At 40.4% G+C, this 12,970-nt stretch overlaps 1 protein-coding gene across 1 annotated transcript in view; it reads left to right on the top strand.

Moving 5' to 3' along the window:
- The window catches only part of NOTCH2 (notch receptor 2), a 178,782-nt gene that overhangs the window by 76,594 nt on the left and 89,218 nt on the right, over positions 1 to 12,970 (top strand). The window contains exons 3-4 of the mRNA XM_082457807.1: positions 5,524 to 5,783; positions 9,218 to 9,553. Of these exons, the coding sequence (XP_082313933.1) occupies positions 5,524 to 5,783; positions 9,218 to 9,553 (596 nt within the window). The remainder of the gene's footprint in view (positions 1 to 5,523; positions 5,784 to 9,217; positions 9,554 to 12,970) is intronic.

A 12,970-nucleotide genomic window follows, 5' to 3' on the forward strand; every position in this document is an offset into this window, starting at 1 on the left:
ATTGTGAATGGAAGCCTTAGAAAAATGGAGGAATTAAAGTTTCATGGAAATATAATCCTACTTTTGAAACGTTTAGTTTCAAGTATTGGCGGGATATATTAGGGTAAGTAGATGACTTTTAGTAAACTGAACATATGGAACTGGAGCTGTATACATGAAGGTAGTTGCTTAAAACAAAATGAACAATAACAAAAATAACAAGTGCCTAAGAGAGAAAAGAGTAGTCCAGCCCAGACTTAAGCTTCAAGTGGCCATAAATTGATGGGGAAGAAGGAGAAGGGGATTCAGCAATCTAGACTAAGAATTTACCAAGCTTTGAGATACAGAGGGAGTCATAAAAGCCAAATGTAAAACAAGTAGAGTGATGGAGGCATGGTCAGCAGTACCTCCTATAAGGGAGAGAGTTTCCTTATGAAGAAATCTCAGATGAGACCATTGAACTGGACAAGGGGAAAGTCATTGCTCTTAGGACATGGTTTCTGGGCAATAAGTAGAATGAAAGTTTTACTGCAAAGGAACAAATAAGAAAATGGAAAAGAAAGGGAAAATAGCTGTAAAATTAGGCTACAGTTATAGAAGTTTGTTTGTGAAGGAAGAATTTGGAAAGGGAAATGAGGCTTAGTGAAAAATGTAGGTTAAAAGAGACTTGTACATGTTTTAAGGTAAAGGAATAGGCTGATGTCTAGCCCTCTAGAACATTTTAAATAAGAAATTCTTTATTATTATACCAACAATGGGTCTAGTTTCCCATAAAAATAAGACGTGTTTCTGTACATGGACTTAAGGAGAATAAATCAGTTGTACATCATATCTAAGTATTATCTGATTTAGAGTAAAACCCTAAATCCTTCTTTGCAGTGGCCTGAAGACCCCTCATGATCTGCCTCCCAGTTATAGCTGTAATATATTTTCTGCTACTTTTTTTTCTTAATCCCTTTGGTGGAGCCACAGAGGTCTCCTGGCTATTCCTCAAACATGCCAGGACGGTTTCCTATTTAAGGGCCTTTGCGTTTGCTGTTCTGTCTGCCTTGAACATGCTTTCCCTAGAGACCTGCATGGCTAGTCCCTCACCTCATTCAGGTTTTGACTCAAATGTGCCTTTCAGTGAGGCCTTTTCTGCTTTTCCTATTTGTAACTGAAATACCTCACTTATCCACCTCCATTATCCCCAGTTCATTCCCTTCCTGTACCCCTTTCTTGTTTTATCGTTTTATATAACACTTAATGCCACATAACAAATTATATATTTTACTTATTAATTTTGCTTTTTGTCTTCTCCTACTAGAATTTAAACTCCACGAGTTCAAGGATTTTCCTAGCATTAGAACTATGCCTGGCACTTAATAGGCACTTCGTAAATGTTTGTTGCATGAATGAATGAGTGTAACATTCTTTGTGGAAACTGATATGACAATGTTCTTCTTCATCATCAGCATCATTATTAATAAGCATGTTGGATGCTATACATAGAATTAGGCTTCAGATATTCTATCAGTCAGGAGTTGGCAAACTTTTTCTATAAAGCACCGGATAGTAAACACTTTATTGAGCCATATCGTTTCATCACAACTACTCAACCCTGTTATTGTAGTGCGAAAATAGCCATAGACAATCCCTCCATGAATGAGTATGTTTGCGTTCCAATAAGACTTTATGTATGGACCCTGAAATTTGAATTTTACATAATTTTCAAATGTCGTAAAATATTATTGTTTTTTTAAATTTTTTTCCCTCAACCATTTAAAAATGTAAAAACCATTCTTAGCTCTCGAGCCATAAAATACAGGCAGTGGGTCAGAGTAGACCCACAAGCTGTAGTTACCACCTCTATTTTTACTGGTTTCTTAAACATACCTTAGCTGAAACTTGTTTTTTCATACTGGTAGGAAGCAACAATGTAGATTAAACCTTAGTAATAGATAATTCAGGAATACGTTTGTTTGGCTTCAGAATCTTGCATATTGTTTTCATTTTTGTTTTCCTGGGAACCTTACGTTTTCATTACATGTTTATGAAGCTCATTTTTGAATGAGTTTGCATTCTCCGAGCAGATGCCATATGATAGTGTTGGGGAGGTGGTGGAAGCAAAGCTGGGCAAAGCCCACCCAGGTTTAAAAGTTTGCCATTATTTACAAGGCAAAGAATTTCCGTGTGGGAGAATAGAGAGGTGTTAGCCAGGCTTAATGCCCAGAGGACTGTCACTGTGACTGAGAATTGTGTCGCAGTTTCTAACATCTTCCATAACAGATTTCTTGAATAAGTTGCAAATGCTTTTAATAATATAGCTCAGGGTTAATTTTACCTATGCTACGTTGGCAATTTTTGCTCCTTTACTTAAAAAGTAATCAGCAAATAACCTATTCTATTATAAAATTAAGCTGTGATTTGAATAAAGCATTATATTTTTCCTCAATAAGTGCAAAGAGAGAAAAAATGTTTTTCATCTGCAAAACTTTTACATATTTATAAAGTTTTTCACATACTTGATTTTGTTCAATTCTTACAACAGCTTCACGATGCAGGTAGCTTTATTAACTATTTAAAATGTGAGAGAGCTGATAGTGAAGTTAATTATTGGGTTGGTCAAAAAGTTCCTTCGGTTTTTAAGTAAAAATAAAAGACACATTTTTTATTTTCACCAAGAACTTTATTGAACAGCATATTCACCGTTTTGTTCCACTACCTTCTGCCATTTTTCAGGCAACTTCATAATTCCATCTTCCCAAAACTTTTTATCTTTTTGAGCAAAGAACTGCTCCAGGTGCCTTTTATAGTCTTCCAGGGAATTGAAATTTTTTCAATTAAGAGAATTTTGTAAAGACAGAAATAATTGGAAATCCAAAGGTGCAATGTCTGGTGAACACAGCGGATGAATCAGAACTTCCCAACCAAGCTGTAACAGTTTTTGCCTGGTCATCAAAGAAGTAGGCAGCCTTGTATTATCCTGATGGAAGATTATGCATTTTCTGTTGACTAATTCGGGATGCTTTTTGTTGAGTGCTGCTTTCAGTTGGTCTGATTGAGAGCAGTACTTGTTGGAATTAATCATTTGGTTTTCTGGAAGGAACTCATAATAGAGGACTTCCTTCCAATCCCACCATATACACAACACCACCTTCTTTGGATGAAGACCGGCCTTTGGTGTGTTTGGTGGTGGTTCATTTCGCTTGCCCCACGATCTCTTCCGTTCCTCATTATTGTACAGTATCCGCTTTTCATCGCCCGTCACAATTTGTTTTAAAAACGGAATGTTTTCATTACGTTTAAGTAGAGAATCACATGTGGAAATACCGTCAAGAAGGTTTTTTTTCACTTAACTTACGTGGGACCCAAACATCAAAGCAATTCACATAACCAAGCTGGTGCAAATGATTTTCAACACTTGATTTGGATATTTTGAGTATGTCGGCTATCTCCTGCATGGTAGAACGTTGATTGGTCTCAATTAATGTCTCTATTTGATCACTATGAACTTCAACTAGTCTACCTGACCATGGGGCATCATCCAGCGAGAAATCTCCAGCACGAAACTTTGCAAACCACTTTTGACACGTTCGATCAGTCACAGCACCTTCTCCATACACTGCACAAATCTTCTTTTTCTTTTGCGTTTCTGTTGTGTTTTTACCTTTCTTGAAATAATAAAGCATAATATGCCGAAAATGTTGCTTTTTTCTTCCATCTTCAGTATTAAAATGGCTACACAAAAATTCACCAATTTTAATAATTTTTTTTTTAAATGTACACTGATATGACAGCTGTCACCATACAGTCTAACAAAATTGTTTCGAATGAAGTTAAAGACAACTAAGCGCTACTAGAGCCATCTTACGGAAAAAGCTGAACGAACCTTTTGGCCAACCCAGTTAACTTGTCCAAGGTCATAGCACCAGGACTCCAAATGGGCCTCCTCACCGCATGAGGTGCAGACTCCTCACTGGAGACTTCAGCCAGTCTTTGGTTTCAGTGCTGTGCCCTCTCCTCACTGCCTCTTATTCTCTAGCTTCACCTGTTCACGAGGATGCTCAGAGCTCTAGCTGCTCCTGGCTCCGCCACGCTAACTGTTCAGAGCTCTGGGAGAAGGTGAGGAGGCTGGGGTCCGTTGCATCACTGCCACTGTAGCTACTTACTAGCTCTGTTTCCTCCTCCAGCCACTTTAGCTACTGTGTAATTCGTCTGGGCATGTACTGTCTTAGTTCCCAAATATCTGGTTCTCCTTTTCTCAAAACTGTGACCTCTAAAGGCCTCACCTGGTCAACCAGTGGCTAATAAAACATCATGGATATGGTTGGCAAAGACAAGAAGGAGTGAGACAGGACCCCAGTGCTTCAAGTCTGGGTGATTGGGAGGGTCAGAACATAGTGATTGAGCATCGGAAGATGTGATAGGATTTAAACACATTGGTTTAAATGTGTTGTCTTCGAGGTAATGGTGGAACAGCCTTGCAGTTAGTTTTCTATCCTCCAAAAAGTAAAATGGAGAAAGAGGTTGAACCAAATATCTGGGTTACAGCCAAATGGCAAGATTTATAGTTAGAATCAAAGACTTTGTGGTTCATTTAAATGCTTCTTAGAGGTCCCATTTGAACAACCTCTTCATTATGAAAATGGAGACTTTCCATGCCTTTTTATGGTGTTTAGAGAAAACTGTAGTAAATATTACACACAATTTGGGGTGGTTGTGTATCTTATGAACCAATGGATGGCATATAAAAAGATTCCTCAACACAGTGTGTGGAAAATGTTACAGAATGTTATTCTTGAGTTGTTTTCCCTTCTCCACTTTGGTGTTTGTATGGTACCTTAGATATTTTAAATGTTATTTTAATTATATTCTGTGCTTTTTTTTGGTTAGGAAAGCTGCCTGCTACTAATATCTTAACAGATTTAAGTTTCTGAAAAGCCCCTTTGAACCCTTCGCCATTCCTGTACCTCCTTTTTCTTTATCACAGTCTCAACCCCTTTAACATAACCCAGAAGTCTAGGTATAGGCCAACTGATGTCTCAGTGGAAACAAGAAAAGTAGAACTTATTATTTCTCAGTGCTTGAGAGATATTTTATATATTTTAAATTGGAGAGGATAAGAGGCTCAGTCCATACATTATCATGTGACTGTCTTAATTCTATCAATTGACTTAGTCAAAATGAGAAAGTTAATGAATTTAAAGACAAGTATCAACAGTGCTGCACAAAAAGGTGCTGTTACAGCATACCAGCCTGCACCTACATGAAAAAAGCTATGGCTGTATTTTGCCTCTGAATAAGGGTCATGCTCACTGGCCATGGCAGACCATGCTGGGTCACCCACCTGATATTCTGTCACCTGCCAAAACTCAAAAAGACATGAGAGTATGCAGTTAAGTACTCTAAACACTTCTCCTAAAGTGAGTCAGTTTTACAGTTGTACCTTTGGGTTTCTCAATTTACAGTCTAGTGTTTTCTTGAATGGACTGTGTTATCTTGTAAGTTTTGGGACTTATAAGAAGTCAAGTATTTTCATGGACTCCTCTCTTTTCCATACAGATGCCCAGAGGGATTCTTGGGAGAATATTGTCAACATCGAGACCCCTGTGAGAAGAACCGCTGCCAGAATGGTGGGACGTGTGTGGCCCATGCTATGTTGGGGAAAGCCACATGCCGATGTGCCCCGGGCTTCACAGGCGAGGACTGCCAGTACTCGACCACTCACCCCTGCTTTGTGTCTCACCCTTGCCTGAATGGAGGCACCTGCCATGTGCTTAGCCGGGATACCTATGAGTGCACCTGCCAAGTTGGTTTTACAGGTAACAAATGGGACTCAGGGCCATACTTTCCCATCCTCAGCAGGTACTTTTATTTAGCATCTTTTAGATACTGTCATCTGGTTCTTTAGGGTCCCCCAACTCTGGTACAGGTTTAACATTATGGTAAGGAACTGGAATGTTCCAATCAACTATCCTTCAGTTCCTTTTGAAAGGGGAGAAAGAGAAAGAAAAAGGGTCAGATACTCAGAAGTAGTTGACTGACTGAAGAATACATATCAGGATTGGGGATCAGAATTACTTCACTGTCACCAGAAGAAAAGTTGTTCGTGTTACTGATAACTTATTCCTTGAAATCTCCTCTCCCCAGACATTCAGGGCATTGGCTTTTCGAGCTTTCTAAACTGATTGTTCCATTTGCTTCTACATTGCCTTATCCTTGTCTTTATGCATTTAATTTTTGTGTTCTTTGGAATTCTGTTTTGAGCCCTGTTTTGAGTCATAGCACAGCTTTCCCCAGGGAATCTCGCTATCTCCAGTTGCTTCAACTCTCACCATGTTCATCCCTTGCTGATGCCTCTCGTGGTCATCCTTTTAGCTCCACCCCAACCCTGACATTCAGGCTCATATTTCTAACTCTCCATTGCATATTATCCTTAGAAATTTGACAGGTACCTCAAACTCAACATGTTGATATAATAGTGGCACCAGTGTACACTCCAAATACTCCAAACTAGAAACTCCCTCTCACTTATCTGTACCCCACTTAGACTCAGTCACCCAGTCTAATCTCTGAAATACCTCTCACCTATCTGCTCCTCTCCATTTCCTCTTCTGCTCTGTAGGTGAGGTCCAGGTCATCTCTCACCTGGACTCCTGCAGTTGTTTCCTAACTGGTTTCCTTGCCTTTACTTTCTCCCCTTCTTGTTCACCTGTCACATTACCACGGATCTTTAACATAAATGCAGATCTTCTCACAAACTCACCTGCTTACCAGCCTAGTGAGTTTTCATCGTCTGCAGAGTACAAACTCTTTTACATGGCTTGCATAGCCCTTACAGTCTAGGCCTCACATCTTCTTATAGCCTCACTTCCCCACACGCATCTCGCTCTAGTGACGCCAGCGTTCTCATCATTTCCTGAAAATGTCATGCTTCCTGTTGCCTCCATGCTTTTGCACACCCCTTTGCCTGGAACGCCCTTTTCTACAGTTGGGGATTGCCCAATGTTATTGTAAACTCTTAGTGACCCTTTCATGATTCCTTTACACAGTTAGTCTCTATGTTCTGTTATTTTATGTGTCACATTTTATGGTAATTAATTTTTACGTGTCTCTCATCTGACTATATTGTGGGTTCTTCAAAGCTGGGTCTGAGCTTGATTCAGAATGAACCACACGTGTTTACTAAGTTAGACGAGAGAAGGAGAACTATCCATCATTTTGTCCCCCACTATATCAACAATTCTGTAAATCTAATAAAAAATGAAAAACATATTCAGAAAACTAGACTGGATCATTTAGTTTGGAATACTTGTTCTACTGGTTTTTCATTAAAAGGTGTTGTTACGGGTAGAAGATAATTAGGATGCTCCATTATCTCCATCATGACTATGACAGCATTGATACTGTGAGTCATTGAAGAGATTTGGTGGTTAAGAGAATAATTTTTTCCTGATTGTCGGTTTCGAGTTGTTTGGCTCCACAAGGCAAAGGGAAGGCATATCCATTTAACACATTTTAATCCTGACTAGTGGAAATGGCAGTAGTGCCTTCTTCATAACTAAAATGTTACTCTGAAATAACCCTCAAATTAAAATGTATTCCTTTGCCATTAAAACAAACTCTTCTTGGTGGTCTGCAGGATTCTGATCATCTTTACACATCTGCCACTTTTGTCTGTCACTTTAGGAACTGCCACAGGTCAAGCTCACTCTTTTGGTTTTGGGATAGCTCACTATACCACCTCGTCAGACCGTATGAGCTCACCTCACTCACAGATAAAGAAACAGAGGCAGGAAGTTAGTGCTTGTACAAAACATATATGGGAAACCAAGGTCAGAGATCTTCTTGTTTCAGTTGTAGGCAAATACTCTGATATACACAGTTGTCAAAAGTAACCATTTTTCTGTGTTCTCCATTGTAGGTAAGTACCTCTCAGAAGAAAAAATAGGAAGAAAAATTGAGGTTCCTTCATTTTCTCTCTGCTTAGCACTCTGAGATATACATGCTGTACCCAAATTTTTATTGCACCTTTTCCCTTCGATTTGATATTCCTGATAGGCAGAGAGCACTTCTGTGTGCTCAAGTGTCACCTCTCTCTCCCTTTTAGAGAAGCTGTCATGACTGTCATTTGCTTTTCTCTGGGGGTCAAAGATTTGGATGTTTACCTAGACAACCAATTGGAGTACTAACAAATTCAGGGGGTTCTCGTATCTTTAGTTTTGAAAAAAGCTTAAACTAATGAAAACAAAAAACCACGTGAATACCAAATTTACTAGTAGCATGGGAGTATTTTTTTTCTCTCTCTTTCTACCTCAAAGAATCTGCTTCGATTCCTTTGAGTTATGCCTTGAGATCCAGTACTTTCTTCCTGCTTCTTTCTAGTACTTTCCTACCTGAGAGAGTCCACAAGAATTACCTTTCTAGACCTTTATTCTCATGACAGCTTCTAATTATTTCCATATATAGGAAACCAGAGAGTCTTTATCTCCTTCAAACACATCCAGCAATATTTTTGTCAAGACCGCAATCAACAAAATGTTTCCCAGAATACGTGTGCATGTGTGTTGTGTTTAAGGGAAATGGAAGTCATATTGACTTGTTTCTATCATCTAAGAGGTCTATTTAGTCATAATGTATTGTGGAAAATATCAGTACATTTTATTCATTCAAAAGACATGATTTGAGAGCCTACTACAGGGATCTGACCCCTGCCAGTGGGACAACTTGGGGTATATGTTTGCATGTGCAGGGGTGTGTGTGTGTGAGGGAGAGGGGGTGGGGATTTGGGGAGCTGAGGGGAGCATTAAGGATGACTTTACAGCAGTGATGACTTATGAGTAGAGCTGTCAAGATAAGTTGAAGCCCATTATGTAACCACAAAGGAAGATGGCCTTCCAAACAGAGGAGCAGCTTATGCAAAGACAAGGAGGTGTGAGACAGTAGGTGGATCCAGACCCTTCTGGATCCTGTGCTGCAGGGATTAATGTAGGCTTCCCGTGACTAACCTACTGTCCCTCCCCCTCCCATGTGAGCCACTGAGTGTTTGTGTCTCAGCTGAGGGCCCTGGAGAGTGCCCCTGTCAGGTGAACTTGAGGAAGCTCTGATATGGGCTTCCTGTAAAATTCAAAGAGCTTAGGGATTCTCCATGCAGTGGCTCCCCTATGTCACCCTTTGGGTGGGAGATGTGGGGTGGTGGGATGGGGCTGACCCTCATTTCTGTGGGCAGTACTGAGTTCTGTTATCTTTCCTCTAGGTAAACTGTGCCAATGGACGGATACCTGTCTGTCTCAGCCCTGTGCAAATGGAAGTACCTGCACCACTGTGGCCAACCAGTTCTCCTGCACATGCCTCGCGGGCTTCACAGGGCAGAAGTGTGCGAGTGATGTCAATGAGTGTGACGTTCCAGGACGGTGCCAGCACGGTGGCACCTGCCTCAACCTCCCGGGTTCCTACCAGTGCCAGTGCCCCCAGGGCTTCACAGGCCAGCACTGTGACAGTCCCTACGTGCCCTGTGCACCCTCCCCCTGTGTCAACGGAGGCACCTGCCGGCAGACTGGTGACTTCACCTTTGAGTGCAACTGCCTTCCAGGTGAGGAGTCCCCCTAGTGTCCTGGGTTGGGGGATGCACCTCCAGCAGGAAGGAAGGGGATGGGTGTGGTTCAGTTGTTCCTTTAAGAAGTATCCTTCCCAGGAGGGAAAAGGGGAAGTGAGAATTTTGTATGGGGTGGTTTTCTGGTGAGAGAGGAGTTTTATGGGCCCATGTGGTCCATAAACTGAGCAGGGGGTAATTTAACATGTCAGGGTTTATGATGATGAGTGGCTTGGAAATTGTTTATTGTCCTTTTTGGAGGAACAGTGAGAAATAAGAGACACAGAGCTCTGGGAAAAGGATAGACAAGTCTATGGAATGGAAAGGAACACAATGAGAATTAGACATTGAAAAATGTGTATGTATGATTAATAAAATGCTTTAAACTGAATTGACAATAATAATAGATGATCAACTTTCCTATATGTTTCTACCTCTGATAGAATAATGGATTATTTTACTGTCTACCTAATTGTACCCACCTACCCTTCTGTGATTTTCACTGAGCTTCTGGTCTTTAGAACCCTCTCCATGTAGTCTCTCTGACCTTGGGGTAGCCCTGCCCAGACTTGCAGTTGGACAATTTTGGAACTGGGGTGGCAGTGGTGCTCTGTTAATCAGTGGACACTTTTTGATGAGCGCTGATAGATTATGTATGGCACAGCCATACATAACCCCAAGGTAGAAGCAAAAAGAGGAGCAGTGTATGGGAGCTTGGGGCCCAGTGTTCTGTAGGATGGAAAAAGGAGCCAGGCTGGCAGATTCACTGATCTCCTTATAAAAAAGATGAGGAGGCTGAAAACCGAGAATTTTGATTGGGAACAGAACACAAGCAGCTGGAGCAGATGAATTACTAGGCAACAAAGATTCTGCTTTTTATACAAATAACCTTAGTGCAAAAACAAAAGAAGGAAAACTGTAGGGGGGAATAATGTGCTAAGTAAGCAGAATTGCCTCAAACAGAAGTTGTTTTAGCCACTCTTTTGGAGTAGGAATCTTAGATTCTGGTGTTGTGGATATGGTTCACATATAATGGGATCGTTTGTTTTATCTTTTGGGGATTAAAGGTCATATGTTGGTCCTTGGGATAAAAGCAAATGGTAATTTATTCATTTCATTCAGTTGAAATTTACTGGCTGCCAGCTATGTTCTAGGCACGGTGCTTTGTGCTTGAGATACAGCAATACAAGACTGCCACATAATAGAAAAGGATACCATTTAACTCTAAGCCACAAGAACAATCTATTTAATTGCATTGCTTTCAGTTTCTCTTTCAATGAAGAATAGATAATGCTGTCATCTTAGACACTAAATATTTATCTACCTAATATTACTGTCATCCACATTATCTTGTAGAAGGAATAACTAAAAGATATCTTTCTTCACTCCTGTTTTTGTTTGCATTTTAAGGGTTAAAAGAAGGAAATAGAAATGTAAACAATTTAATTTTGCAAATTTTCTAACAGTCTAATATTCTAATAGCCTAAGTGGCTGGTAATTGAGGTTAGTGCAATTTATTGTTGAAGACTAAATGTGTTTTTTAGTTTCAAGAAAATTACTTCTAATAGTTGCCTAGAACAAGAGGTTGATTTGGCAGCAAAGTACTAACGGGAAGTTAGCGAAGTCAATAAAGGAAGTTTTTAGCAGGGAGAGAGTGATTATTCACCCCCATAGCCTCTGCATTGTTATCCATTAGCCACGATAACAACCTTAGGGAATTCTGAGAGTGTGTCCAGGAAAGGATCTGTCAAACCAGAATAGTATCTCCTCCTTGAGAAAGGAAATAACCAAGGATTCCACAGCTGAGATGTTGCCAGGGCTAGTGGGATGGAGTAAGGAGATCCTGGCTGTCTCTTACACTCTCCTTATAGTTTAAAGCAAGACATTTTTTTACACACTGACGAAGTGTGTGTGTGTTTGGGATCAGGATGGGGGGTGCAGCGTTGGGGGCAGAAGATTTGGCAAAGAGTTTACTAACATGTATTTAATGCCTTTTATGAGTCAGGCACTGTGCCAGGTACTTCTGCTTCCATTAGCTCCATTACACAAAAACCTTGGGGATAGGTATTGTTTTTCTAGTTTCCCAGGTGAAGCAACTCAAGTTTGGAGATGTTAAGTGATTTACTCAAAGTTGCACAGCTGACATGTGGTTAGGCTGAGTCCTGAAATCCAAGCAGGTTATTTCCAAAGCCTGTGCTTTGTACATCTTGTTCCATGACACTGTACTACTTGTCTGCCCCTGAAGGTGCTTTGAAATGTGTAAGACTTTTTGTTAAATGCTTAGAGGTGTTTGGGTTAAAAGAATGTAGGTTCATGTTAAAAGAAAAAGGAGATATTCTAATTATGATCAGACAGTATTTGTTACATACATACATATATTGCAGATATTTAGAAACAGTTAAGTAGGCTAGTTCTTGCCTTTCAGGGTCGCATGATCTAAAACAGATGACGTCAGCTTGGACCACGTATAGAAGGAAATTAAAAAAGAATTCAAAACGATAGTGCAATAACACTGTGAACAAATATATATTTATACAGTGTATAAGATTTTTTTAAAAAAATTCTTTATTTTATTTATTTATTTATGGCTGTGTTGAGTCTTCGTTTCTGTACGAGGGCTTTCTCCAGTTGTGGCAGGCGGGGGCCACTCTTCATCGCGGTGCGCCGGCCTCTCACTATCGCGGCCTCTCCCGTTGCGGAGCACAGGCTCCAGACACACAGGCTCAGTAGTTGTGGCTCACAGGCCCAGTCGCTCCGCGGCATGTGGGATCTTCCCAGACCAGGGCTCGAACCCGTGTCCCCTGCATTGGTAGGCAGATTCTCAACCACTGCGCCACCAGGGAAGCCCCTGTATAAGATTTTACGCTCATTGTTTTTATGTCCCAGGTGGAGTTTGCAAAGTATTAACTTTATTTCCACATGGGGAAATAATGCCTGGAGATGATTTTCTTTTACAGAGTCCTTTTCATAATGCAGTACCATTCTCCTTGTCTCTCCCCCATTGCCCTCCACACTGTCCAAGAGACTAAAATGTTACTTAAAATAATAATTACTGTCTCAATGTAAACAACACCATTATTTGAAGAGAATCATTATTTCAGTTCTAAAGGTGGGGAAACCAAGTCAGCGAGAGGCACAGTAGCTTTTGTCCAGGTTCTGCAATTCTCAGATGGCTGCTTCGCACCGCATTTCAAGTCTTTGCAGTTTTAACTGAGGCCTACCCTGATCACCCCATTTCAGGTTGTAACCATTCCCTTCCCCCTTCACTACCGACCCGGGTCTACTTTTTCTTTTTTTCTCTTTTCTTTTTTTGTAACACTTGTCATCATCTTACTATATAATTTGTGCTATATAATTTACCCCATTATGTCTGTTGTTTGTTGTGTGTCTTTTCTAAACTCTGCTGCCTCTTCCCCT

This window comes from Balaenoptera physalus (genome assembly GCF_965194825.1).
Source record: "Balaenoptera physalus genome assembly, chromosome: 1".
Taxonomy (NCBI): Eukaryota; Metazoa; Chordata; class Mammalia; order Artiodactyla; family Balaenopteridae; genus Balaenoptera; species Balaenoptera physalus.